The sequence below is a fragment of the Pongo abelii genome, chromosome 20 (assembly GCF_028885655.2).
Source record: "Pongo abelii isolate AG06213 chromosome 20, NHGRI_mPonAbe1-v2.0_pri, whole genome shotgun sequence".
NCBI classification, from domain to species: domain Eukaryota; kingdom Metazoa; phylum Chordata; class Mammalia; order Primates; family Hominidae; genus Pongo; species Pongo abelii.
Genome location: NC_072005.2, coordinates 42,214,828 through 42,242,513, shown reverse-complemented (window position 1 = coordinate 42,242,513; position 27,686 = coordinate 42,214,828). Strand labels below are relative to the sequence as shown.

Here is a 27,686-nt window from a genome sequence, read left to right as displayed (position 1 = left end):
CCCGAGTAGCTGGGATTACAGGAATGTGCCACCACATCTGGCTAATTTTTGTATTTTTAGTAGAGAGGGGGTTTCATTATGTTGGCCAGGCTGGTCTCAAACTCCTGGCCTTAGGTGATCCGCCCACCTTGGCCTCCCAAAGTGCTGAGATTACAGGTGTGAGCTACCATGCCTGGCCTCAAAAGTTTCAAAGTTTGGCCATTTATAAAACTGCCCGTTAATACCTCATACTTTCTAGTTCTTTATATTTAAGAGCTATAAAACATGAATATATGTAGTATGTTTGAAAATAAAGTGGACATTGGATACAATGTTCTACTGAAACAGTACATGGCTATTTCATGATAATCAGTAAATCAGGAGACAGGGCAGCACATGTAGTGATGCCACAGATACTTTTTATTTTTTGTGGTAGCCACTGAAATGTCTGGAAATGCAAAATCAAAGGGGAGTAGAATGTCCCAGAGAATGTGACTCACATGTTCCCCAAATCTTTGGTGGGTTGATGCTAGGACAAACATCCAGTTAGGCCATCCTCTCCACCTAGAAAAACAAGGTAGGCTTCCATCTTTGGTCATGAGTACAATTCTTCTGTTAGTCACCATTGTTAGCATATACTAGTATATAACTCCCCTACAAATTCACAATGACAAAATCCTTGGGTTCTCACAGTCCTGATTATAAGTCCTATAATTACCTGTTTTAGTTACTTTAATAGGTTTATTAAACCTATTAATAATTCTTTATATTCTTTAAAAATGTATATTCTTTAAAAAATCTTTATGCATATATAAATTATTAAGGCTAAATTTAATGACATCTGTCTAGTCATTATAGACAAGGCATTTTACATATATATACACATACATACGTGTGTGTTTTCTGTATGCTACTATCAAGTCTAAATTTTTATGCTTTTGTCTCATTGCCCTGTTCATTTTTTGCTATGAAATTATCAGAAAAATAAGGATTGACAAGAATGGTTCCATTTAATACTGATTGGCAATGGCTGTCCCTTTCTAACAGGCTAGAGGGTCTGTTTAATATATTTAATGTCAAATATTTGAATCCTGAACCATCTTTCTATTTATGCAGATATGGTTTACAGTTCTAAATCTTTTAAAAAATAATTTTCAGGCTGGGCACGGTGGCTCATGCCTGTAATCCCAGCACTTTGGGAGGCAGAGGCAGATGGATCACGAGGTCAGGAGTTCAAGACTAGCCTGGCCAACATTGTGAAACCCTGTCTCTACTAAAAATACAAAAATTAGCTGCGTGTGGTGGCACGTGCCTGTAGTACCAGCTACTTGGGAGGCTGAGGTAGGAGAATCGTTTGAACCCAGGAGGCAGAGGTTAAAATGAGTTGAGACCATGCCATTGCACTCCAGCCTGGGCGATAGAGACTCCGTTTCAAAATAATAAATTAATAAACTTCAATTTCTACTGAATTGTATTACAATGACTTCATATATGTAGTAAATATTGGTTGTAAGTAATCCTTCCCAAGAAGGACCTGCAATAACGCTGTTCAAGTTGCCACTGAGCTTACTCTTCTCGCCAAAAGGATACCACGGAAGTCACTGTCTTCGCAGATTTCCAATTCTCAAACATCAAAATCTCTCTAGTCACTTACTTAGGATTTTCAGAGACTTACATTTCCTATGACATAGATTACGGTATAAAAGGCTTATGTTGTAGCCAGGCGTGGTGGGTCGCCCTGTAATCCCAGCACTTTGGGAGGCCAAGGCAGGCGGATCATGAAGTCAGGAGTTCGAGACCAGTCTGACCAATGTGGTGAAACCCCGTCTCTACTAAAAATACAAAAATTAGCTGGGCGTGGTGGCATACGCCTGTAATCCCAGCTACTCAGAAGGCTGAGGCAGGAGAAGCGCTTGAACCCAGGAGGCAGAGGTTGCAGTGAGCTGAGATTGCTCCACTGCACTCCAGCCTGGGCAACACAGCGAGACTCTGTCTCAAAAGAAAAAAAAAAAAAAAGAAAAAAGACTCTGGTACTCTCAAATTTTCCTCACCTATTTCCCTTCTCAATGTCCCTTTCTCTTGTATGAATTCTAATTCCTTAATATTAAATAAGGTGTAATAAGCTATGGCTAAACTACCCCTAAAATCATGACAACTACAAGATTTCCCTCCAATACGAATTTGCTTGTTTTGCATTTAAGCATTGAGAGACAGCTAAAGGCCTTCTACACATACTGCATTCACATGTCCATGATTTATTAATAGCCTTCTCACAATTATAAAGCCGCAAGGTTTCTTTTTAGCAGAAATTCTCCAGTCTGAATGACCAAAAAAAACTCATATATACTCTTGGAATGAATAATTCCAGTCCCAGGTATAAATTCAACAGAAATACATACATGCAAACACACACATGACATAAACAAGAATATTTACAGCAGTATTTTTATTATTACACAAAAGTATAAAAAATACAAATATCCATCAATAGGATAAATAGCAATATATTCTTAAAATGGAATCGTATGCAAAATGAAAATACACTACTGCCACATGCAATAATGTACAGATCTTAAAAACATTGAGTGAAATAAGCAAGACACAAAATAATTCATGATGTCTGATAAAATATATATTTATAAAATTGAAAACATGCAAAAATTACGTTTTGATGTTACAGGCTACAGAAGTGGTAACTCTTAGGTAAGTAACAACTAACTGCTTTTTATTACAGAGTGCAATGAGAAATATAGTTCATAAATATTTTCTCTTATGGAGATTAATGCTTATAATCATTGTGTATCTTGTCTCTGCATGTATTATATAAGTATTTTTTAAAAATAAACTGTTTGAGTCAGTAGGAAGAGCAGTTGAAGACTTTAAAATTTAGCTTCATAGCTGATAGAGTTCAATAATAATGATCATAGTCATTTTATATGCTAGTAAACAGTAGACAGTTATTCAGTATGGTACTTTAATAATTATTAGACTTGTGATTTAAAATTACATTAACATGTTTTAGCATGCTTTTCTTTTTAAAACTAAAGGTTTACAATAGCTTGTAAAGAATTCATATAAGAAACCACATCATTTATTGCATTTCAATGTTTTCTCCCTTGTGAGTTCTTTGATGGACAATGAGGTTTCTCTTATAACTGAAAGACTTACCACACTCATTACAAACATAGGGTTTCTCACCTGTGTGAGTTCTCTGATGTACAATAAGATTTGTCTTCTGGCGGAAGCACTTTCCACATTCACTACATTTATATGGTTTCTCTCCCGTATGAGTTCTTTGATGATGAATGAGATATGACTTCCTGCTAAAGGCTTTCCCACACTGAGGACATTCATAGGATTTCTGGCCGGTATGTATTTTCTGATGTACAGTGAGGGTTGCTTTCTGGCGAAAGGACTTCCCACATTCATTACAAATATAGGGTTTCTCCCCCGTATGAATTCTCTGATGTAGATTGAGATTTGTCTTTTGACTGAATGATTTACCACATTCATTACATTCATATGGTTTCTCTCCTGTGTGAGTTCGGTGATGATCAATGAGGTATGACTTCATTCTAAAGGCCTTCCCACAGTGAGGACATTCATAAGATTTCTCCCCTGTATGTGTTCTCTGATGTGCTACAAGGGTTGTCTTCTGGCGGAAGGACTTTCCACATTCACTACAAATATAGGGTTTCTCCTCATTATGAGTTTTCTCATGAAGAGCAAGGGTTGTCTTCTGGGAGAAGGATTTCCCACATTCATTACAAATATAGGGCTTTTCCCCTGTATGAGTTCTCTGATGTACAGTAAGATTTGCCTTCTGGTGAAAGGACTTCCCACATTCTTTACAAATATAGGGTTTCTCACCTGTATGGATTCTCTGATGTAGAGAGAGTGTTGTCTTCTGGCGGAAGGACTTCCCACAGTCATTACACTCATATGGTTTCTCTCCCGTGTGAGTTCTCTGATGACGAATGAGGTGTGACTTCAATCTGAAGGCATTCCTACATTGCAGACATTCATACGATTTCTCCCCTGTGTGTGTTCTCTGATGATCAGTGAGGGCTGTCTTTAGGCGGAAGGACTTACCACATTCATTGCAAACGAAGGGTTTCTCTCCTGTGTGAGTTCTCTGATGATCAATGAGATATGATTTCCTTCTAAATGCATTTCCACATTGATGACATTGATAGGGTTTTTCTTCTGAGTGAATTCCCTGATGCAGAATCAATACTGATTTCCTGCAGAAAGATTTCCCACATTCATTGCATGTATGTTTTTTTTCAATATCGGTTGCTCTTCTTTTTTTATTATATACAGATGGGTTTTCTCCTCTGTACGGTCTACTATCTGTAATCAGGCCTCCCCTTTTAAGGAATGATTTCTCACAGTCATTATATCCAAATGACTGTGCTGGAGTTTCCGTTTTCTGATACTGCATAAGAACTTCATTATGACTGAAAGCTCTGCCACTTTGATTATGGGATTTGACTTCAGGATGAGTAGTCTCTTGTTTAGTACTCAGGAATGATTTCCCATATCCATTATACTCACTAAGTCTCTTTCTTGCAGGATTTAGATTACTGATGATTAATTCTGAAACATTTTTCAAAATCCTTCCATGAGTATCATATTCAGGAGGTAGATTTTTTGAATTCACAGGGTTTTTGCCTAGAGTAAATGTCTTTTCATATATTTTACTCTTCTCCTTCACCAGTTTTTTGTGGTTGATGCTTACAACTGATCTAGAATACTTCTCTTGGTGTTCCTTGAATTTCACTAAAAAGTCTTCAGCTTTCCAGTTTTCTTCTAGAAAAGAATATAATTGATAGCAATTTGTGAATCTTCACACATTTGCCATGCAAAGGAATTTTACTAGGGTCTAGCATATGGTGCAAAAAGAGACTCAGGACAAATGACCACTGGCCTGGCAGGGGTGTGGGGAGGGGAACCTAAACAAAAACTGCTTCGGAGTGGAAAAGGATGAAGATGTAAATAATAAACATTAATACCTTTTGCATTTTGCACTAGAACTTCTTAGAGAAAGTGAAACCAACCAAGAAGTCAAAGAATGGTAGAAGGGGGTTGATGGTTAGAAAAGTGTTCAGAAAAAATAAAGTGAACCTATCAAAAGCATTAAAATGTAAGTAGGATGGACAAGAAAAATTAGTAAAAATCTTTGTTTAGCGAAAATACTAGAGGAAAGATTACTTCTGGAGGACACAGATCACCTATAATTTTTTTTTTTTTTTTTTTTTGAGACAAAGTCTTGCTTTGTCGCCCAGGCTGGAGTGCAGTAGTGTGATCTCGGCTCACTGCAACCTCCGCCTCCTGGGTTCAAGCGATTCTCCTGCCTCAGTCTCCTGAGTAGCTGGGATTACAGGCATGTGCCACCACGCCTAGCTAATTTTTTGTATTTTTAGTAGAGACGAGGTTTCACCATGCTGGCCAGGTTGGTCTCGAACTCCTGACCTCATGATCTGCCCACCTTGGCCTCCCAAAATGCTAGGATTACAGGTATGAGCCACTGTGCCCGGCCGATCACCAATACTTTTATACACACATCCCTAGATGACTGTGGTAAAACACTTCCAGCTGTTCAACCCACCTCCTCTTTCTATGTAGTCATCGTTGATTAATTTAGCTTTTAAATTATCAATTCATTTTCTAGTATTTAAAAAAAAAATCCTACAGTCTATGCTCTAATCCTCTACATAGTTATGAATTATTTTCTCTTATGAAGGGAAAATTAGGAAAATACTTCCAAAAGCAACTTTAAAAAAGATCAGAATAGATTCAATTGCTGTATTCAGACTGCTGCTAAATCACTTCTTTCAGAATTGTTCAAAGCTCTCATGACTAGTCCTCTTTTCAGTTACTGACTCACTTTTTCAGGTTTAAGACTGGCTTATATCCTTCCCAATGCAGTAACATTCCTTTATTCCAGTTTTTCATATGGTAGATCAGAATACCAATTTCATATGGTAGATTGAACAATCTGGTCCTAGATCATAGAGTAACTTTAACCTTCATTTCTCTTATAAAAGGATAGCTATTTCTGACTTTACTTACCTTGCAATCATCTATATCTGATGAAGCAATGTTAAAGCTATGCTCAAAAATCTATTTCTTCATTGAGTCCAAGAACACTAATGCTAACATATACAAGGAATTTCTCCTGTAAACAAAACTATATTGTCTAGATTCATTTTTTATATTCACACAAGTTTTCAGGGTTGTCCACGTATCTGACAGATCTCACCTGTTTATAACAGGTAGTTTTTGCCTCAGTCAGGCCTGATACTTACTGCCCTATATATACCTTACTTATTCCTAATAACACACTTGTGCACACATTCTTTTAATTAATTAGCTTGCCTTCCAGGTTTATTTCTATTTATCTTTAGAGACTCTTCAAAGAAATCATACCATTCCACGATCTCATAAACCCTTCATATATTTCCCCTACCATTTTAAGCTCTATTTCTTTAAAATTTTCAATATAATTATTGCCTAGGAAAATTGTGTTAACAAATCTTTTAACAACCTTACACTTTGACATAAATATTTCATGAAAAATGCAGACTTGATAGTGATCCTTTTTCATAGAAATAAATACTTTATTGGTGATCTTTAAACTCTTTTGGGCTGGGCACGGTTGCTCATGCCTGTAATCCCAGCACTTTGGCAAGCTGAAGCGGGTGGATCACCTGAGGTCAGGAGTTCCAGACCAGCCTGGCCAACATGGTGAAACTGTCCCTACTAAAAATACAAAAAAAGCTGGCCGGGCATGGTGGCACGCGCCTGTAGTCCCAGCTACTCCAGAGGCTGAGTCAGGAGCATTACTTGAACCTGGAAGGCGGAGTTTACAGTGAGCCGAGATCGCGCCACTGCACTCCAGCCTGGACGACAGAACGAGACTCCACCTTAAAAAAAAAAAAAATTTTACATGATCACTGCATAATCATAGTTAGGTGGTGTCTGGCAGAATGCAACCACTTCAAGCACAATCTGTAGGGACACAGCATGAGTAGGTACATCTAAAAGGAACTTGCTAGTATATGCTTTCTGAATGGATGAAAAGATATCTCCCTTACATAGCTCCATAAGCAATTAACACAGTAACTACTGAATACCTAACATGTTAAATAATACCACAGTAATGAAGGTTCAAAAGGGATCTTATCTTTGAGGAAAAGAATCCTTAAGAATGCTTGATTCCTTCAAAGAAATGAAGATTCAAAAGGGATCTTATTTTTGAGGGAAAGAATCCTTAAGTATCCTTAAAAATCCTTAAGCATAAACAATTAGGAATGAAATTATATGACTGTATTCAAGAGTTGTGCATGTTTGTGTTATAGTCAGTAGTTAGCACAGGAATTCAGAAAAAAAGGAAGGTAGACATGATGTGCAGTAATCAAGGAAGAATTCACAGAGAAATCTTGAGACTTAAAAGATATAGTATAAAGGGAGAACACAACACAATGAAAAGTATCTATGTGATGACAAACCCTACATTCATGAACAACAATTAGGAGACTAGATCAAGCAGAAATTATCAAGAATTTTCTCCAAGAGAAAGTTGAAAAGACCAGATGAGGGCTTATTGCGACAGTTCCTGAAAGAAGAGAAATTTCAAATTTCATAGAATAAATAATAAAAAATAGGGAAAAACTGATGGTATATTTTGTGAGGAGTAACCATATACCTTGAATGAATCTAGACAAAACTTACCACAAAGACGAATGGTAATTCCAGTAATAAATACATGAAATAAGATAGTTGTCATTTTGTATGATGTCAGTGAGAAATGAGAATATGGGAGGATGTCAATATATTTCACAAGCTGATAACCATATTACAAATTGTGAAGAGATCCATAAGAAATGATAAGAGAGACAGAAAAATCAAGTTGACTTTGTAGTAGAAACAAAATAAATTTGAAGGGATCGGGCATGGTGGCTCAGGTCTGTAATCCCAGCACTTTGGGAGGCTGACGCAGGCAGATCACCTGAGGTCAGGAGTTCAAGACCAGCCTGGCCAACATGGCGAAGCCCCATCTCTACTAAAAATACGAAATTAGCCGGACATGGTGGCTGATGCCTGTAATCCCAGCTAACCAGGAGGCTGAGGCAGAAGAATTGCTTGAACCTGGGAGCCGGAGGTTGCGGTGAGTCGAGATCGCGCCATTGCACTCCAGCCTGGGCAACAAGAGCAAAACTGCATCTCTAATAATAATAATAATAATAATAATAATAACAATGACAACAACAACAAAACAACAATAATAATATATTTAATTATTTAATAATTTATATATTATTATATTTAATATAATAATATATTATATTTATTATTATTATTATTATTTTGAGTTAAATAATGGGAGGCCGGGCACGGTGGCTCATGCCTGCAATCTGAGCACTTTGGGAGGCTGAGGCAGGTGGATCACCTGAGGTCAGGAGTTCGAGACCAGCCTGGCCAACATGGCGAAACCCCATCTCTACTAAAAATACAAAAATTAGCCGGACATGGTGGTAGGCACCTGTAATCCCAGCTACTCCAGAGGCTGAGGCAGGAGAATCACTTGAACCCAGGAGGTGGAGTTTGCAGTGAGCTGAGACTGCACCACTGCACTCCAGCCTGGGTGACAGAGCAGGACTCCATCTCAAAAATAATAAATGAATAAATAAATAAATAAATAAATAAATAGTGGGAAAAAATTTAAGAGCTGAGAAAGCCAGTGATTTTCATTTCTGACACATTGTCAGAAAATAGGTGAGATGATAGACTGTAGTACGCCTGATGGCTGGAGTGAAGGTAGGAGAAATGTGCTTTGTATGTTGACATCAGAGCCATCTACATAAAATAAACAGCATCAGTCTGAGAATGGATGGAATCATAATTGAAAGGTAGGTCATGTGAGGGCACATGAGAGAAATGTGACCAAGTGTTCAGTGAAACAATAAACATTTATTTAAAAGAATAAAATCTGTTGTGACTATTATATGCCAAGTATTTTTCAGGTGATATGGTCACAGTGGTGAAGAAAACAGGCCAAGTTGTAAATAAGCATTCAAGGAATTAGGATAAGAATTAGTGTTATTTCACTTAAACGAAGGATTGATTGCAGGAATGATGAAAAGCCATGTAAAATGAACCACAAAGGTTTAACGGAAGAAAATGGCAACTTTATCAACCTGGGTTGTGTTAAATGAGTTCTAAAATTAATAGCTAAATTTGTAGTGAGAAGGGGAGCTCAGCACAGAAAACAAAGCCGAGGTGGTATGAAGGAAAGGAAATGTTAAGTAAGTAAGGAGAGGACCACTAACCAATAATTTTCTCTTCTTAAAGACAGGCTGAAGAAAGCCTGAAAGAAATCTATTACAATGGTGCCAGGTGCAGTGGCTCAAGCCTGTAATCCCAGCACTTTGGGAGGCCGAGGTGGGCAGATCACAAGGTCAGGAGTTTGAGACCAGCCTGGCCAACATGGTGAAACCCCATCTCTACTAAAAATATAAAAAAGTTAGCCAGGCCTGTTGGTGCGCGCCTGTAATCCCAGCTACTTAGGAGGCTGAGGCAGGAGAATCGCTTGAACCTGGGAGGTGGAGGTTGCAGTGAGCCGAGATGACGTCACTGCACTCCAGCCTGGGTGACAGAGTAAGACTCCATCTCAAAAACAAAAACAAAAAACAACCAATAAATAAATAAATAAACCTTTCCTGACAAAACTTATCACAATGGCAAGATAAGGACTGAGAAGGCTGGAAAAAGATACATGAGCTAATAAAAAAGATCTAAAAGAAAGATGGCTTATGGTACATTCAGAGTGGCAGTTGTTTTTGATAATATGAAGCAAACTAGGAAAGAATGTATTTGGGGAGAGTGATATATATATGTATTATTTTTTTTTTTCAAATGGAGTCTCGCTCTGTTGCCCAGGCTGGAGTGCAGTGGCACCATCTTGGCTCACTGGAACCTCCGCCTACTGGGTTTAAACGATTCTCCGGCCTCAGCCTCCCGAGTCGCTGGGATTACAGGCATGTGCCACCACACCCAGCTAATTTTTGTATTTTTAGTAGAGACAGGGTTTCATTATGTTGGCCAGGTTGGTTTCAAACTCCTGACCTCAGGTGATCTGCCTGCCTCAGCCGCCCAAAGTGCTAGGATTACAGGTGTGAGCCACCGTGCCCAGCCGGAGAGAGTGATATTTAAAAGTCTGGTTCTGTTTTTGTTTTTGAGACAGGGTCTTGACTCTGTAGCCCAGGCTGGTGTGTAGTGGTATAATCCTAGCTCACTGTAACCTTGCATCCTTGGGCTCAAGTGATTCTCCTACCTCAACCTTCTGAGTAGCTGGAACCACAGGTGTATGCCATCATTCCCGGCTTTTTTTTTTTTTTTTTGAGACAGGCTCTTGCTCTGTCTCCCAGGTTGGAGTTGTGCAATCACGGCTGACCACAGACTTGACCTCCTGGGCTTAAGTGATCCTCCCACCTTAGCTTCCTGAGTAGCTGGGACTAAAGGTGCACACCACCATGCCCAGCTAACTTTTGTATTTTTTTTTGTAAAGATGGGGTTTTGCCATGATTCCCAGACTGGTTGCAAACTCCTGGGCTCAAGGGATCTGCCCATCTTGGCCTCCCAAAGTGCTGGGATGAAAGGTGTGAGCCACCACACCTTTTTATTTTTATCTTTTTGTAGTGATGGGGTCTTGCTATGCTGTCCAGGCTGGCTTTGAACTCGTGACCTCAAGTGATCCTCTCACCTTGGCCTCCCAAAGTGTCAGATTATAGGCATGAGCCACCATACCTAGCCTAAAAGTCTGGTTTTGAGTTTTATAGGCATGAAGGTTTTCAGAGGTCAAGAGCCTTTAAAAAAAGATACTCCTGAAACATTTCAAAGGTATCACCCACCACTTGACCCCTTTAAATTTACATTCTGCTAGACTGTGTCTGCCTAGGAGCCAGAAACTCACCCAAGCAGATATGACCTGCAAATGATGTCCATGGCTCTTCTCCTCGTTCTAACTTGAGGATCACATCAGGTTTGGTCATGTGACACCCTGAAAAGGGAAAGACAGACTTAAGTGGATTGGGCTATAATACCATTGAAAAATGAGGAAGGCACATCAGGTTTGGTCATGTAACACCCTGAAAAGGGAAAGACAGACTTAAGTGGATTGGGCTATAATACCATTGAAAAATGAGGAAGGGGGCATGTTCAGTACTGCAAATTAAGACACCCATTTGTGTAACAATATAGGTAGCACCTGGCACTGGCTAAGTGAAGACACAATCATTCATTCTGCTAACCAAAAGGAATTCATCACCTCTTATTCCTGAAATTCAAGATTATACACACTTAGGCACTTTGACAGGAAGTGCATGCTACTGAAGTATCAAAGAGGATTTTCTTACCCACAGAGATGAGGTGGCAATAGTTTTCCAACATCACATCCATATATAGAGTCTTCTGAGCATGATCCAGGTGCTGCCACTCCTCCTGAGTGAAGTCCACAGTCACATCATTGAAAGACACTGATCCCTAGAATGGATGGAACTGTAATCAGAACAGGTGGACTTGGCCAGGTGCGGTGGTTCACGCCTGTAATCCCAGCACTTTGGGAGGCCGAAGTGGGTGGATCACTTGAGGTCAGGAGTTAAAAACCACCCTGGTCAAGATGGTGAAACCCCATGTCTACTAAAAATACAAAAAATTAGCTGGGCATAGTGGCGCGTGCCTGTAATCCCAGTTACATGGGAGGCTGAGGCAAGAGAATAGCTTGAAACCAGGAGGTGGAGGATGCAGTGAGCCCAGATCATGCCACTGCACTCCAGCCTGGGCGACAGAGCAGGACTCTGTCCAAAAAAAAAAAAAAGAAAAAGAACAGGTGGACTAGATATTGGGAACTACTTTTGACCCTGCTTCCTTGTGGCAGTCATACGAATCCTAATATAGAAAGACTACAATTTTCCCTGTTCTATGATTTATATTGTAGGGAAAACAAAAATCAAGGTAAAAATATCCATCAGTTAGTTTTTAAATAACACATTCTAAGAATATTGACTGTGAAGCCACTTAATGCCAAAAACTGTATTTATTTATGGAAGTGCCAAGACAAACACTGTTTCTGCTCAGAAGTTACCAGAGGCATGTAACACATACTTGCAAGAAAATGTAAGTAAACACAAACCTGCAAGAAGGTGTCACAGGTACAACAAAGAAGTTTGTACAAGATACAGCATTTATCACAAAGGTAGAACAATTTTTCAGGCTTCACTAAGGAGGAAAATGTTTCCCCATTTAACATGAGTATGTTATACATGAAGAAAATTGTATGTGCATGGTGAGATTTTTCAGCATGCAGCAATAACAGAGTAAAACAGTCAGGGAAACATTCCCTCAGATAATAATTATAAAATGTGCACATGCCATACAATAAACAACTAATAGAAAGCACTGGAAAGCAACTAAAGCAGGCGGAAACTGGAAAAGAGCTTATCCTTGAAGGATAGCAACTGCAATGTACAAGAACTACTAATTTTGTGGCTTTTTTTGCATCACGGTACCTGAAACCCCACAGCTCTCATGGCATAAAACCACCACTTACTTCCTCAAAGGTAATGGGAGGACAGAAACGAGAGCTTGAGGCTGGGCGTGGTGGCTCGTCTGAGGTCAGGAGTTTGAAACCAGCCTAGCTAACATGGCAAAACCCTGTCTCTACTAAAAATACAAAAATTAGCTGGGTGTGGTGGTGGGTGCCTGTAATCCTAGCTACATGGGAGGCTGAGGCAGTACAATTGCTTGAACCCGGGAGAAGGAGGTTGTAGTGAGCCGAGATTGTGCCACTGCACTCCAGTCTGGGCGACAGAGAGAGATTGTGTCACAAAAAAAAAAAAAGTGAGAGCTGGAAATTTAGGTTAATTCTGGAAGCGAGGGAACTACAGAAAGGATGAAAATGAAAATCTGAGCATAAACTCTGCCAAACTCCTGGTTGATAAAATATGCATGTGTTGGAGAGATCACAGAGGGCTTAGCAAAAAGCAGGCAGAAATACAACAGAAAAGAATCTTGAAAAATAAAAGTGCACCTAGTAAGATTCTAAGGCTTCTGCTTCTTGACTGATGGTATTCCACAGCCCAAGAAGAATAAAACTTAAGGCTTACGGGATTAAGGTGTCAGAGGTTGAACTGACAAAGCAGCAGGAAGTGTAGAGGGTAAAACTTGAAAAAGAGAAATGCAGGACGTAAGCCCCCAAATCTAAACACTCACCAATTCCTTGATTGAGAGAAAAGTAGATGAACACAAGAGAGAACCTATCTGCTTTCAGGAGGTTAGAGTAAAAGGCAGCAGGTAGAAGCTTGAAGAACTAAGAGGATATATCAACTGCTTTACACTGAGCAGGAAGACAAAGTTTGATGTTTGATTACAAGCCTACTAAAAATAATAATAATTATCAGAAGAACATAACAGACATAACAGAATTCAGATTACAATACTATTTATGATGTCCAGTTTTCTAGCAAAAATTACTAAACATGCAAACAAAACAAAACAAAAAGGAGTGGGGGGAGTAAGACCTGTAGTCACCAAAAGACAATCACAGAAACTAACTACTAGTGGGCCCTGATGTTGGATTTTGCCAAAAAAAAAAGGCTTCAAAGTAGCTGTTCTAAATGTATTCAAAGAAATAAATGAAATAAAAAATTAACTAGATAAGCTCGATAGGAGTGCAGAAATAGAGAATCAGTATCCATGTAAATCAATCAAGAGAAAGTAAGTAATCTGAACAGAAAGAAAAAAGAATCATGAAAAATGAACAGACTCACTAAGATCCATAGGTCATATTCAAAAATCCAACATGGATATAATTAGAGTCCCAGAATGGGGAGAGAAAAAGAAAGGGCATAAATAAATTTTATGGAAATAATGGCCTAACTCCAAACTTGGCAAGAACTTTTAATTTACATATTCAAAGAGTTTAATTAACCCTAAAAGGATAAACACCAAAGAAAACCAAACTTAGCCAAATCCTAATTAAACTGCTACACAGCCAAGAATTCTACATGAAGCAAAACTATATATTCAAAATGAAGGCAACATAAAGATATTTTCAGATAAAACCTAGAGAATTCATCACCAGCAGGACTGCACCATCAAAAATACTAATAGGCCAGGCGTAGTGGCTTACTTCTGTAATCTGGGCACTTTGGAGGGCTGAAGCAGGAAGACTGCTTGAAGCCAGGAGTTTGAGATCAGCCTGGGCAACATCACCACAGGACTGCAACATCAAAAATGCTAATAGGCTGGATATGGTGGCTTACTTCTGTAATCCGGACACTTTGTGGGGCTGAGGCAGGAAGACTGCTTGAAGCCAGGAGTTTGAGATCAGCCTGGGCAACAAAGTGAGACCTCCATCTCTGGAGCGGGGGAAGGGGGAGGGGTGGTGGGGCCTAAAGGAAATTCTTCAGGCTTAAGGTAAAAATAACACTAAGGTCTTTAGGAAGGTATGAAGAAAATAAGAAAAATTGTAAGAGTATAAATATTCATTTCCTTTCTTCTTTACGAGATATGACTGTTTCAAGCAGCAGTCAGGGAATGTCTTCTGCTATTTTAGCATGAAAGCAACCACAGATAATATGTAAATAAATGAGCAAAGATGTGTTTCAATAAAACTTAGTTATGGACACTAATATTTAAATTTCATGAAGTTTTAGTATGTCAGGAATATTTTTTCATGTAAATGTTTTCAAACGTTTCAAATGCAAAGACAATTCTTAGCTCACAATCTGTACAAAATAGGAAACAGGCTGGATTTTGGCCTGTGGACTATAGACCCTTCTAATACCATTTATTACAAACATAAATATCACACACATGGCAAACAAAAAAGTAAAAGACAGGTATTAATAAATGAAACTATAATGTGGCAAGATTGATATATTTTTACCATAACTAATTTAATATTAACCTTAAGAAAATCCTGATAAGTTGAAGATCCATACTGTAATCCTAGGGCAATCACACAAAAAATCCAAACGCATAACTAAAAAGCTAACAGAGGAATGAAAATGAATCATTAAAACGTATATGACTGACACAAAATACAACAGAATGTAGGAACAGATAAGCAAAAACGGGTTAGGAGGAATTTAAATGCATATTACGAAGTGAATGAAGCCACTCTGAAAAGGCTACATGGTATACAGCCTTCCAGATTCTAACCAAATGGCATTCTGGAAAAGGCAACATTTTGGAGAGAGTAAAAAGATCAGTGGTTTCCAGGGGGTAGCAGGGAGGGAGGGATAAATAGAAAGAGCAAAGAGGATTTTTAGGGCAGTGAAACCATTTTGTAAGATAATATAATGGTGAATATATGCCATTATATATTTGTCAAAACCCACAATATCAATATCAATAGTGAACCCTAATGTAAACTATGAATTTTGGGTGAAAATAATGTGTTAATGTAGCTCCAGGAATGAGACTAAATTAGCCGTAGACCAAAATGCTGCTCTTGACCTACACTAACAAAAACTTAAAAGCAAGCCTCAAAAGGATCAAAATGGACTGAAGTAACTTAATTCTTTAATGTAACATAACAAAATCCAGCATTCAGCAATTTAAAATTCAAGTAAAAAATTTCCAAGCATGCAAAATAGGACTAATATTCATGAGGGGAAAAAAATGATTAAAAGAAACAGACCCAGAAATGACAGAGGTGATGGATTTAACAAACAAGATGGGCTGGGCACAGTGGCTCATGCTGGTAATTCCAGAACTCTGGGAAGCTGAGGCAGAAAGATCACTTGAGCCCAGGAGACCAGCCTGGGCAACTTAGCAAAACCCTGTCTCTACAAAAAATTTAAAAATTAGCTAGGTGTGGTGACACACACCTGTGGTCCCAGCTACACTGGAGACTGAGGTGGGGGGATCACTTGAGCCCAGGAGTTGGAGGCTGGAGTGAGCTCTGATTGTACCACTGCACTCCAGCCTGGGCAACAGAGTCTCAAACAAACAAGCAAAAAACAAGAATGTTAAAACAGAATTATTATAGGCTGGGCACAGTGGCTCACGCCTGTAATCCTAGCACTTTGGGAGGCCAAGGCAGGCGGATTGCTTGAACCCAAAAGCTCAAGACCAGCCTAGACAACATGGTGAAATCCTGTCTCTACAAAAAATAGAAAAATTAGCTGGGCATGGTGTCACATGCCTGTAGTATCAGCTACTCAGGAGGCTGAGGTGGGAGGATCGCGTGAGCCCAGGATGTTGAGGCTGAAGTGAGCCATGATTGTGCCACTGAACTCCAGCCTGGGCTACAGAGCGAGACCCTATCTCGAAACAAAAACCAAACAACATTCAGGTGTTGCCAATGTGATAGTATTACGAAGTAGGGCCTTTAATACGTGATTAGGCCAGTCATTAAGGTTTCTCCCTTTGTGAATGGGATTAAGGCCCTTGTAAAAGGGGCTTCATGTAGCATGTGGCTGGCTTGTACTTTTGCCATGTGAGGACACCGGCTCAAGGTGCCATCTTGGAAGCAGAGAAGAGACCTCACCAGACACCCAAACCTGCCTGAATCTTCATCTTGGACCTCCCAGCCTCCAGAATTGTGAGAAAATTTATTTTTGTTCTTCATAAATTATCCAGTTTCACGCATTCTGTTATAGCAGCACAAAGAACGAAGACACCATACAATCATAAGAAAGTTAGAATGGCTATAAAAATATTAACCAAAATAGATTTCAGGACAATATTATTTAGAATATTATCAAGGATTAATGGAAGCATTTCATAATAACAGGGCAGGGTGAATTCATGAGAGGACACAACAATCCTAAATATAAATGCATCTAAAAACAAAGCTTAGTTATAATAGCAGATTTCAACTTTCTTCCTTCAGTCATTGCTGTAACAGACTGAAGAACAATAAGAATACAGAAAACTTTCAACACAATCAACCAATTTAATCTCACTGATATTTACAGGATACACCCAATAACATCAGAATATGCATTCTTTACAAGGGCACAGAGAACACTGACCAAATTAAACTGTACTCTGTGCTATAAAAGAAGTCTCCATAAATTTAGGAAGACATCATATAGACTCAGCGCTGACTGCAACAGAATTAAACTAGAACCAGTTACAGGAAGCTACCTGGAAAATCCCCAAATATCTGGAAATTAAACACATTTCTAAATAACCAATGGGTAAAAAACAAACATGAGAAAATTAGAAAATATTTTCAACTGAATAAGAAAATGCAACATGTCAAAACTTGTTGGAAGCCCTTTAAATAGTGCTTACAGAGAAATTTATAGCATTTAAAGCTTCTATTAGAAAAAAAGAAATGTCTTAACTCAATATACACTTCCATCTATGTAAGAATTGGAAAAGAAGAGATAATTATACCCAAGGTCATGAGAGGGAAAGGAAATACAAAATAAAAGAGGAGAAATGAGGAAACAAAAATACTAGAAGAAATCAATGAAACTAAAAGCTGCTGTGGTACTTTGAAAAAATCAACTACATTGATATACCTGTAGCCAACGAACCAGGGGAAAAAGTGAGAGATACAAATCATCAATAACAAGAATAAAAAAGGGGGATTGCTACAGATTATACAAACATCAAAAGGATAAAAAGAGCAACAACTTTATGCCAATACATTTTACAACTTAGATGAACTGAACAAATTCCTAGACAGTCACAAACTACAAAAGCTCATTGAATTAAAAGAAAAACTGATAACCTGAACCGTCTTCATTCTATCGCCAAAATTGAACTACTGGTTAAACATCTTTCCACAAAGAAATCTCCAAGTCAGATAGATGGCTTCACAATGAATTCTAACAAACGTTTAAGAAGAAACAATACCAATTCTATATAAATTCTTTCAGAAAATAGTGAGGAGAGAATACATCCCAATTCATTTATGAGATAGCATTACCCTGACACCAAACAGAAAAACGAACCACAGATAAGAAAAATCAGTAACAACATATTAGCAAATTCATCATATTTAATATATAAAGCAATATATACAAAAGTATTATATCATGACCAAGTGGAGTTTATCCCAGGACAACTAAATTTAATATTTCAAAAATCAATCAATATAATTCATTATAGTAATATTAAAAAAAGAAAAAAGCCATATAATGTGAAAAACCAATAGATGAAGAAACACTTTTTTTGTTTTTTGTTTTGTTTTGAGACAGAGTTTCACTCTTTGTTGCCCAGGCTGGAGTGCAGTGGCACGATCTTGGCTCACTGCAACCTCCGCCTCCTGGGTTCAAGCGATTCTCCTGTCTCAGCCTCCCGAGCAGCTAGGATTACAGGCGCCCACCACCACATCCAGATAATTTTTTTTTGTATTTTTGTATGTTGCCCAGGCCAGTCTTGAACTCCTGGCTCAAGTGATTCACCTGCCCTGGCCTCCCAAAGTGCTGGGATTACAGGCATGAGCCACCACACCTGGCCCAGAAAAACTTTTGAGAAAATTTAACACTCAGTCATGATAAAAACTATCAGCAAACTGGAATGTCTTCAATCATTTAAAAAGAAATTCCAGCTGGACATGGTGGCTCACGCCTGTAATCCCAATACTTGGGGAAGCCAAGGCGGGCAGAACACTTGAGGCCAGAGTTCAAGACAAGCCTCGCCAATATGGTGAAACACCGTCTCTACTAAAAATACAAAAATTAGGCCAGCATGGTGGTGCATGCCTGTAATCCCAGCTACGTGGGAGGCTGACGCACCAGAATCACTTGAACCTGGGAGGCAGAGGTTGCAGTGAGCCGAGATCCACCACTGCACTCCAGCCTGGACGACAGGGCAAGACTCTGTCTCAAGGAAAAAAAAAAAGAAAAAAAAATCCTAATCCTATAGCTAATATCAAACTTAATAATGAAAAACAATAAATAACTTTCGCCTAAGTTGGGCACAAGACAAGAATGTCTGTTCTTAGAACTTCTACTCAACATTGTACTGAAGGTTCTAGACAATGTAGTAAGGAAAGACAGAAATGAAGAGACTATAGATTAGAAAAAAAGAAAACAGTCATTATTCACATATGACAGGATTGTCCATGTAGAAAATTCTAAGAATCTACCAAAAAAAAAAAAATTACTAGAATAAGAGAGTTTTGAAAGGTTGCAGGTCAAGATAAAAAAATCAATTGCATTTTCATGTACTAGCAATAAACAGTGGGAAATTTAAATAAAAATGAACACCATTTACAGCAGCATTAAAAAAAATCCAAGGATAAAAAAACATTTACAAGACTGGTACACTGAAAGCAACATTACTGGGAGAATTTAAGGAAGATCTAAATAAAAGGAGATGTGCATCATGTTCATCAACTGGAAAACTCTATTAGCATTAATGATTATTATTCTTGTATTTAAACTGTTATAAGCATTTTAACATTTTCTTGTCTCCTAATGAAATGTCTGTATACATTCCTCTAAGGCACTTTCCATCTGATGCTATAAAGAATAAAATTGGGAGTAACTGTTTAGTGTTATTGGTACAGAATTTCTACGTGAAATGAAGAAAAAGTTCCGGAAATAGATAGTGGTGACAGTTACACAACTTGTGAGCGTACTTAATGGCTTTGAATTATACACTTAAAAATGGTTAAAACGGTAAGCTCTCTGTTATGTATATTTTACCATAATAAAAAGTTAAACACAAAAGCACAGAAAACAAAAATATGTAAGCAAGCACAGGGGTGAGCCCTTGGAGAAGTGGAAAATAAGTGAAAATGTTAAATGGGAAGACAAGTGACCACTATGAGAGAGGAACCCAAATAAAGACGGTATCAGTGGAGGATGGAGGGAACTGTGGTAAGAGGAACAGAATTTACCACTCAATGGTTTTGCAGTGAATGGGAGACTTTTAACTCATGTTGGCTGTATTAGCAGGTGGGTAGGGGTTGGGGCCCTAACCAGATTGGAAAAAAACAAAAGGATAGGATGGGCAGAAGGAGACAATGAAGTGAATCTCAGGCATGTGCATGAAGGATCTGAGGAACACGTAGGTGGTGATATCTAGCTGGAGGCTGGATATATAGTTTTGACAATACATCAAAAAAGACAGAGGTTTAGAATTAAAATTACTTGAGCATCGTTAGAATAATAGTGGTAGGTAGTGAACAGGAGAGTGTAAATAGAAGAGAACCAATACAGAATCTGGAGAACACCAGTATTTAAGAGGTCCAGATACAAAGATAAATGTTCAGAGTAAAACAAGAAAGAGTAGTGTCTTTGAAACCAGAAGCAGAATATTTTAAGAGTTATACTTCTAGTTTAGTATGGCAGTCTATACAAATATATTTACTTCTACATCCAAACATAAAATTGGAAGAAATGTGAAAATAGAAATAAATCTACAATACAATTAATATACTAAGAAGGTGTTATTGGAAGGCCACAGATTTTTAGAAATTGTTAGCAGCTGTGAACAAAACTAAAGGTAGAGAAGAAACGCAAGATTCTCAGTTCTTTGTACAAGTTGCCAATCACGTTTCCATCCTCAAAGCCTCAACACAAGACTTCTTGCTACTTACTAATTCTATATAAATTGTCAATTTCACTACCATTTTGACTCCAGTCTGTGGATGTAATAAAGCCTTATATATTTTTTTAATCTACACAAGACAGGTTCATTCAGTAATACATTTTCATTTAGTTCAAGGAAATGCATTTTTGTCCCTGCATAGCTTCTGGAAGAAGACTGAGAGAGGAGATAGTGAATGGTATATCCACTATTTTTTTTTTTTTAAATAAAGAGAGTCCTGTTCTGTCACTCAGGCTGAAGTGCAGTGACATCATGGCTCATTGTAGACCTGACCTCTGGGCTTAAGCCATCCTCCCACCTAAACCTCCCAAATAACTGGGACCACAGGCGCATACCACTGCACCTGCACTGGGCTAATTCTTTTCTTTTTTTGAGATAGTCTCACTCTGACACCCATGCTGGAGTGCAGCAGCGTAATCTTCACTCACTGCAACCTCTGCCTCCTGGATTCAAGCAATTCTCTTGCCTCAGCCTCCCAACTGGCTAGGATTACAGGCACCTGCCACCAAGCCCAGCTAATTTTTATATTTTTAGTAGAGACAGCATTTCACCATGTTGGCCAGGCTGGTCTCAAACTTCTGACCTCAGGTGATCTGCCCACCTCAGCCTCCCAAAGTCCTGGGATTATAGGCGTGAGCCACCGCGCCTGGCCTATTTTTTTTTTTTTTTTTTTTTTTAATTTCTGGTGGAGACAAGGATCTCTCTATGTTGCCCAGGCTGGCTGGTCTTGAACTCCTGGACTCAAGCAATTCTTCTGCCTCAGACTCCCAAAGTGCTGGGATTACAGGTGTGAGCCACCATGCCTGGCCTGATATATCCACTTAATGTGTGAACATTGTTTAAAATTGGGAGCATTTGTGGAAGGTAGAAGTCTTATCTGACCAATATGGGAAGAAGGGAGGACCAGTTTTCTGAAGGGAAAGATAGGTAGGAGGATGTAGGACAAGACCGACATATGCCCAAATATCCTTAAAAAAAAAAAAAAAAAAAAAAAAGACTTTCAGAAAGGAGAGAGAAACCATCGCCTTACCTGAGCCATGGTTTTGAGATATGAAAGAGATGACCAGTCCTTCCTTTGGAGTCCTCTTTAGAAAAGAGGCAGTTCCTAAGGAGGCAAAGCCGAGACAAAAAAAAGCCACATGAGACCACATGTGCCTCACAGCTCTTATAATTCTATTAAAATTGCCTCCATTTCCCTTGTATTGATCCTTGTCCACTCTGAACATGCCACATAAATATAGATGGGAGAACCAGCTAGGCAAATCCTGTTTTATCCCCAAGGCCAGAGATACAGGGTTTTGGGGTAGCAGGATGGATTTTGGGCAAGCTCCTCTCCCCTCAAGCACTACCTTTTCTCTCCCAGTCAGCCTACTGTTATTAACTACTTCCAAGCTGCTCTCCGTTAAGGCTGTACCATTTATAGTACTGCCAGCAATATATGAGAATACCTGTCATTCCACACCGAGGAATACTACTGATACAAATTTTTTTATGCTTGTCTATCTAACACATGTAAATTGTGGTTCTAGTTTCTAGTTTTCTTACCATGAACAAGAAGCTTCTTTTCGTAAGTTTAAAGAACGCTTTTAGCTTCTTATTTGTGGTCTCATCATTTATTTCATTTTCTATTATTTTTATTTTCTGAATTGTTGTTAGACTTCTTTAAAGGAAGGAAATTAATCCTTTATTTTTGTGGTAGGAGTTCTAAATAATTTTTCTTTTTTAGAGACAGGGTCATACTCTGCCATCCAGGCTGGAGTACAGTGGTACTATTCTAGCTCACTGCAACCTCAAACTCCTGAGCTCAAGCGATTCTGTCTCAGCCTCCCAAGTAGCTAGGATGAAAGGCACACACCACCACGCCTGGCTAATTTTTAAAATTATTATTATTTTTTGAGATGGGGTCTTGCTTGCAATGTTGCTCAGGCTGGTCTCAAACTCCTGGCCTCATGTGCTCCTCCTATATATGATTACAGGCATGAGCCATTGTGCCCGGACCCAAATAATTTTTTATAGTTTCTCATTTGACTGTTTTTTTTCTACGTAAAAATACAATTTTAAAAATTATTTGGCCATCTAGTTTGGTATCACAAAGTACTCCAGAATCTGTATTTCCTTCACTCATCAAAACTGCCATCTTTATCACATATTTTATTTCCTTCATATATCTAAGTAGAGCTAGGCTTTATATTTATTTCCACCGAACTGTTCATTTAATTGCCAGGATCACCTTACAGTTATCAGTTTTAAAACAGTTTAGTATCTACTAGGGCTACTTCCTTGACAGTTTTTCTCTCTCAGAATTTCTGGTGTTTATTTTCTCCTAACAATGCTAGCAAGTTCAAACATTTTTATTAAAATTTTAATGGAAATCCATGAAAGGTAAGGAAGTTTTGACATTTTATCATGTTGTGTCTTCCTGTCCTTTTATTCAAGTCTTATTTTTATTTTATTTTTGAGACAGGGTCTCACTCTTTGCCTAGGCTAGAATGCAGTGGCATGATCATGGCTCACTGCAGCCTCGACTTCTTCAGCTCAAGCAATTCTCCCTCTTGCATAGCAGGGACCATAGGCATGTACCACCCACATCCAGCTAATTATTTTTTAATTTTAATTTTTTTGTTTTTGAGACAGGGTCTCACTCTGTTGCCCAGGATGGAGTGCAGTGGCCTATCACTGCTCACTGCAGTGTCGGCCTCACTGGGCTCAAGTGATCCTCCTATCTCAGCCTCCTGGGTAGCTGGGACTACAGGGGCACGCCATCAAGACCGGCTAATTTTTTTTTTTTTGGTAGAAATGGGGTCTTACTATGTTGCTCAGGCTAGTCTCCAACTCCTGGGCTCAAGCAATCTTCCTGCCTTGGCCACCCAAAGTGCTGGGATTATAGGTGTGAACCATCGCATACTGCCTACTCCCAGGGTTGCTGAAAACTTTGAGAAAGGGTAAGTGGCTCACAGGGGCAGGTATGGGATAAGATATTCTGCATGGCTTTGTCCAAAAGGGCCCAGAGTAGGAAACAGAATCCATGCCCAATGACAGGGAATCAGACACCATAGGCACTTCTCAGTCTTGCAGCAGGCTCTTTTTAAAATTTATTTTTTTTATTTTGAAATGATTATAGATCCACAGAAGCTTGCAAAAATAGTGCAGAGAGGTCTCATTTACCTTTCACCCAGCTTCTCCACAATGGGCACATCTTCCATAACCATAGCATATGGTCAAAATCAGAAAACTGGCTGGGCATAGTAGGTAGCTCATGCCTGTAATCCCAGCACTTTCGGAGGACAAGGCAGGAAGATCGCGTGAGCTTAGGAGTTTGCGACCAGCCTGGGAAACATAGTGAGACTCTGTCTATACAAAATAAAAATACACAAATTAGCCAGCATGGTGGCGTGTACCTGTAGTCCCAGCTACTCAGGAGGCTGAGGCAGGAGGGTCACTTAGGCCCAGGAGTTTGAGGCTACAATGAACTATGACTGTGCCACTGTACTTCAACCTGGACAACAGAGCAAGACTCTGTCTCTAAAAAATAAAAATAAAAAATCAGAAAATTGTCATTAGACAATGTGCCAACTTCTTTCAGATATCAGTAGTTTTCCATGTGTTCATTATGTGCGTGTTTTTACCATTTTATCACACATTTAGATTTGTGTCACCACCACCACAATCAAGAGGCAAAACTCAGGGTCCTCTGCCTAGGAAAACCAGAGACCTTTGTTCATGTGTTTATCTCCTGACCTTCTCTCCACTATTATCCTATGACCCTCCCATATCCCCCTCTCCCAGAAACACCCAAGAATGATCAATAAATACTTCATAAATTAAAAAAAAAAAAAAAAAAAAGAGGCAAAACTATTCCATGTAAAGATACCGTTTTAAAGTAATTGTTTAAACGACCCATCAATACCACTCCTGAGTATCTATCCATGACAAACAATAACATGTATCTACAAAAAGACCCGAATGTGAATGTTCGTAGCAGTTTTATTCATAACCACCTCAGAATTGGAAACAACCCAAGTGTGCATCAATGGATACACAGACAAACTAACTGTGATCCATCCAGACAATGGAATACTACTTTGTACTAAGGAGAATGAAGCAATGATACATGCAATAATATGAGTGAATTGCAACATGCAACTGAATTGAGCTCATGCCTGTAATCCCAGCACTTTGGGAGGACAAGGCAGGAGGATTGCATGAGCTCAGGAGTTCGAGACCAGCCTAGGCAACATAGTGAGACTCTGTCTCTACAAAATAAAAATACACAAATTAGCCAGCATGATGGCATGTACTTGTAGTCCCAGCTACAGCTTACTGATTGCAACATCCTTACTGAATGAAGCCAGACTCAAAAGGCTACATTCTGCATGACTCCTTTTATGTGAGATGAAATTACAACAGAGGTTACTTCTGTGCCAGGGTGATTGGACGGGGGCTAGAAGTGTTCTGTGTTTGTTTTCATTTTAAATTTGGGTGATGGTGGTGACATGAGTTTAAAAAAATGCAAATATATACATTTGCTTATATTAAAGTAATGAAAGGATAAGCTGAAAACTTAGATAAAAGATAGTATATAACATTCTGTTGCTCTTGTCACTAACAAAGTATCCTGGAGGCCAGGCAAGGTGGCTCACGCCTATAATCCCAGCACCTGAGGAGGCCAAGGTGGGCAGATCACCTGAGCCTAGGAGTTCAAAACCAGCCTAGGAAACATAGCAAGACCTCCAACTGTACAAAAATAAAATAAAATAAAATTAGCCAGGTATGGTTGTACATGCCTGTAGTCCCAGCTACTTGGGAGGCTGAGGTGGGAGGATCACCTGAGCCCAGGGAGATCGAGGCTGCAGTGAGCCATGATCAAGCCACTGCACTCCAGCCTGGGCAATGGAGTGAGACCTTGTCTCAGAAACAAACAAACAAAACAAGAAAACAAAAAAATCCAAAGTATCCTGGAGGCCCTTCATAAATCCATGCAACCGATCCCTTTTCATGGCTGCATAATACTCCTCAGTGGCACTGTACTTGGTTAATTCAACCAGTTTCCTTCTCTTGGATATTTGGAATTCAATTATTTCTTTACACTTTCCAAAATAATTCCCTGTGATGTAGATCCAATGACCCTCACAAAAACCCTGAGTGAGGTAGGTCCTATTATACCTGAAATTGACTAACATGACTAACACAGGAGATACTCATGGCTTGCTCAGTGTTACACGTTGCAGAGGTGGCCTAGTCAAGATTTTTTAAATGACAGCATTGAGATATAATTTACACACCATAAAATTCATCCATCTAAAGTATACGATTCAATGGTTTTTGGTATATTCACAAACCATCATAATGAACAATCATACACAATCTAATTTTAGAACATTTCAATCACCATGAAAGAAACTCCAAAAGAATGCATGCCAAATTTAAGATCATTAAGATGTATGCCTATGTGTTTTTTCCTAAGAGTTTTATAGTTTCTTTTGCTTTGTTTTGAAACAAGGTCTCACTCTGTTGCCCAGGCTGGAGTGCAGTGGTGTGATCACGGCTCACTGCAGCCTCGACCTCCCTGGGCTCAGGTGATCCTCCCACCTCAGTCTCCTGAGTAGCTAGCCACAGGGGCGTGCCACTACGCCTGGCTAATTTTTGTATTTTTGTAGAGACAGGGTTTCACTAAGTTGCCCAGGCTGGTCTTGAACTCCTGGACTCAAGCAGTGCACACACCTCAGCCTCCCAAAATGCTGGGATTACAGGTATGAGCCACCAAGCCCCACCAAAAGTCTTATTTTAAAATGTGCTCTTTAATAACATATCATGTAATTAGTAAAGTCACTTCCTTTGTGTCTCTTATTTTTGATGACCACTATAAATTCTTCCCCATACTTTCCACATACACACACACACCCTATTTATTTGTTAATGTTTTTTCCAACAACCCTGAGTTTTCTAATTGTAATCACTGTTCATTTTTAATAGGATGAAAACTTAGAAATCTTTCTGCCTCAGCCTCAGCTGATATCCCAAAGATAGTGAATGAAACAAAATTCTAAGAGAACTTCATTCAAGAACAGGATCTTATACAGCTGTTGAGTGTAAAATTTTGCTATCATTATACTCCTCCTTTAAAGACGGTGGAGAGGCTGAGAGAGGAGAATGTATTTTTAAGAGACTGTTATTTTTAGAACAGTGTTTTTCCAGGGAGAAAAACGTGAGTGATTCTCCCTTCTTTACAACACACAAGGGGTCCCTCAGACCCTGAGGCCACCAGGAACCAAAGTGGTGAGAGACTTCTCGGCAAAAATTTTACATATTTCTAGGATTTGGGAGGGCAAAGTGACTGAGGTGGCTAATTCCCACCTTAGCACTAGGTAAAGACCCCATAGGTGGAGGCTGTCTGGGTTGTCTTGGGTCCTATCAAAGAGGACTGACTGGAAAAACCCACCCACCAGAGTCGGTGGGCCACTGAATGCCCAGAGGAACCACTGGGGCAGCAGCTGGAGAAGAGGCTATGCCCATGAGAAGGGAAGTGTATCTGGAGGTTCCAAGCAGCAGGTTCTCTTGGAAGGTAAGAGATGACTTACACTAAATTATAGTGGTATGAGTCATGTTAGCCTCTTCTTGTCTCTGACTTCTGTCTTCTCATATCTTTCCCAGCCCCCAATCCATGAGAGCTGAAGACTGCCTATAGGGAGTAAAGAGGAAACAAAATAAAGGTTGGGGAATTAGAGAAGAAACTAATCATGTATCCTTTCACATTTCAGGCTTCCAGCAGAAGAAATTCATCCAGAAAAAAAAAAATATATACACACACACACACACACACACACACACTCAAATAGGAATTTTGAGAGTGGCAGTTACGAGATAAAGTTTTTTTCTCTGTGTTCCCAGTGGTATTCTATTCATTTAAGCATATCAGTCATCAGTCAATACCAGGTTTCCCAATAAATGATCTGTTTTGGAGGGGGAGGGACGGAGTCTCGTTCTGCCGCCCAGGCTGGAGTGCAGTGGCGCGATCTTGGCTCACTGCAACTTCCACCTCCGAGTTCAAGCGATTCCCCTGCCTCAGCTCCCGAGTAGCTGGGGCTACAGGCATGCGCCATCATACCCAGCTAATTTTT

The 27,686-nt window shown here is 39.2% G+C and overlaps 1 protein-coding gene across 9 annotated transcripts in view; it reads right to left on the bottom strand.

The window, feature by feature from the left end:
* Positions 1–375: 375 nt before the first annotated feature.
* The window catches only part of ZNF567 (zinc finger protein 567), a 49,323-nt gene continuing 22,012 nt past the window's right edge, over positions 376–27,686 (bottom strand). For 4 of the 9 annotated variants that reach the window (XM_054540236.2, XM_024237937.3, XM_024237938.3 and 1 more), the window contains exons 2-6: positions 27,147–27,247; positions 21,599–21,673; positions 11,400–11,526; positions 10,958–11,044; positions 2,411–4,791 (exon numbers count right to left, since the gene is read on the bottom strand). In XM_054540236.2, the coding sequence (XP_054396211.1) occupies positions 3,071–4,791; positions 10,958–11,044; positions 11,400–11,526; positions 21,599–21,607 (1,944 nt within the window). In that variant the 5' untranslated portion in view covers positions 21,608–21,673; positions 27,147–27,247 and the 3' untranslated portion in view covers positions 2,411–3,070. Of the gene's footprint in view, positions 544–2,410; positions 4,792–10,957; positions 11,045–11,399; positions 11,531–21,598; positions 21,674–27,146; positions 27,248–27,686 lie in introns of those variants that run through there. The other 5 variants (XM_054540237.2, XM_054540238.2, XM_024237940.3 and 2 more) reach the window with 3 other exon arrangements.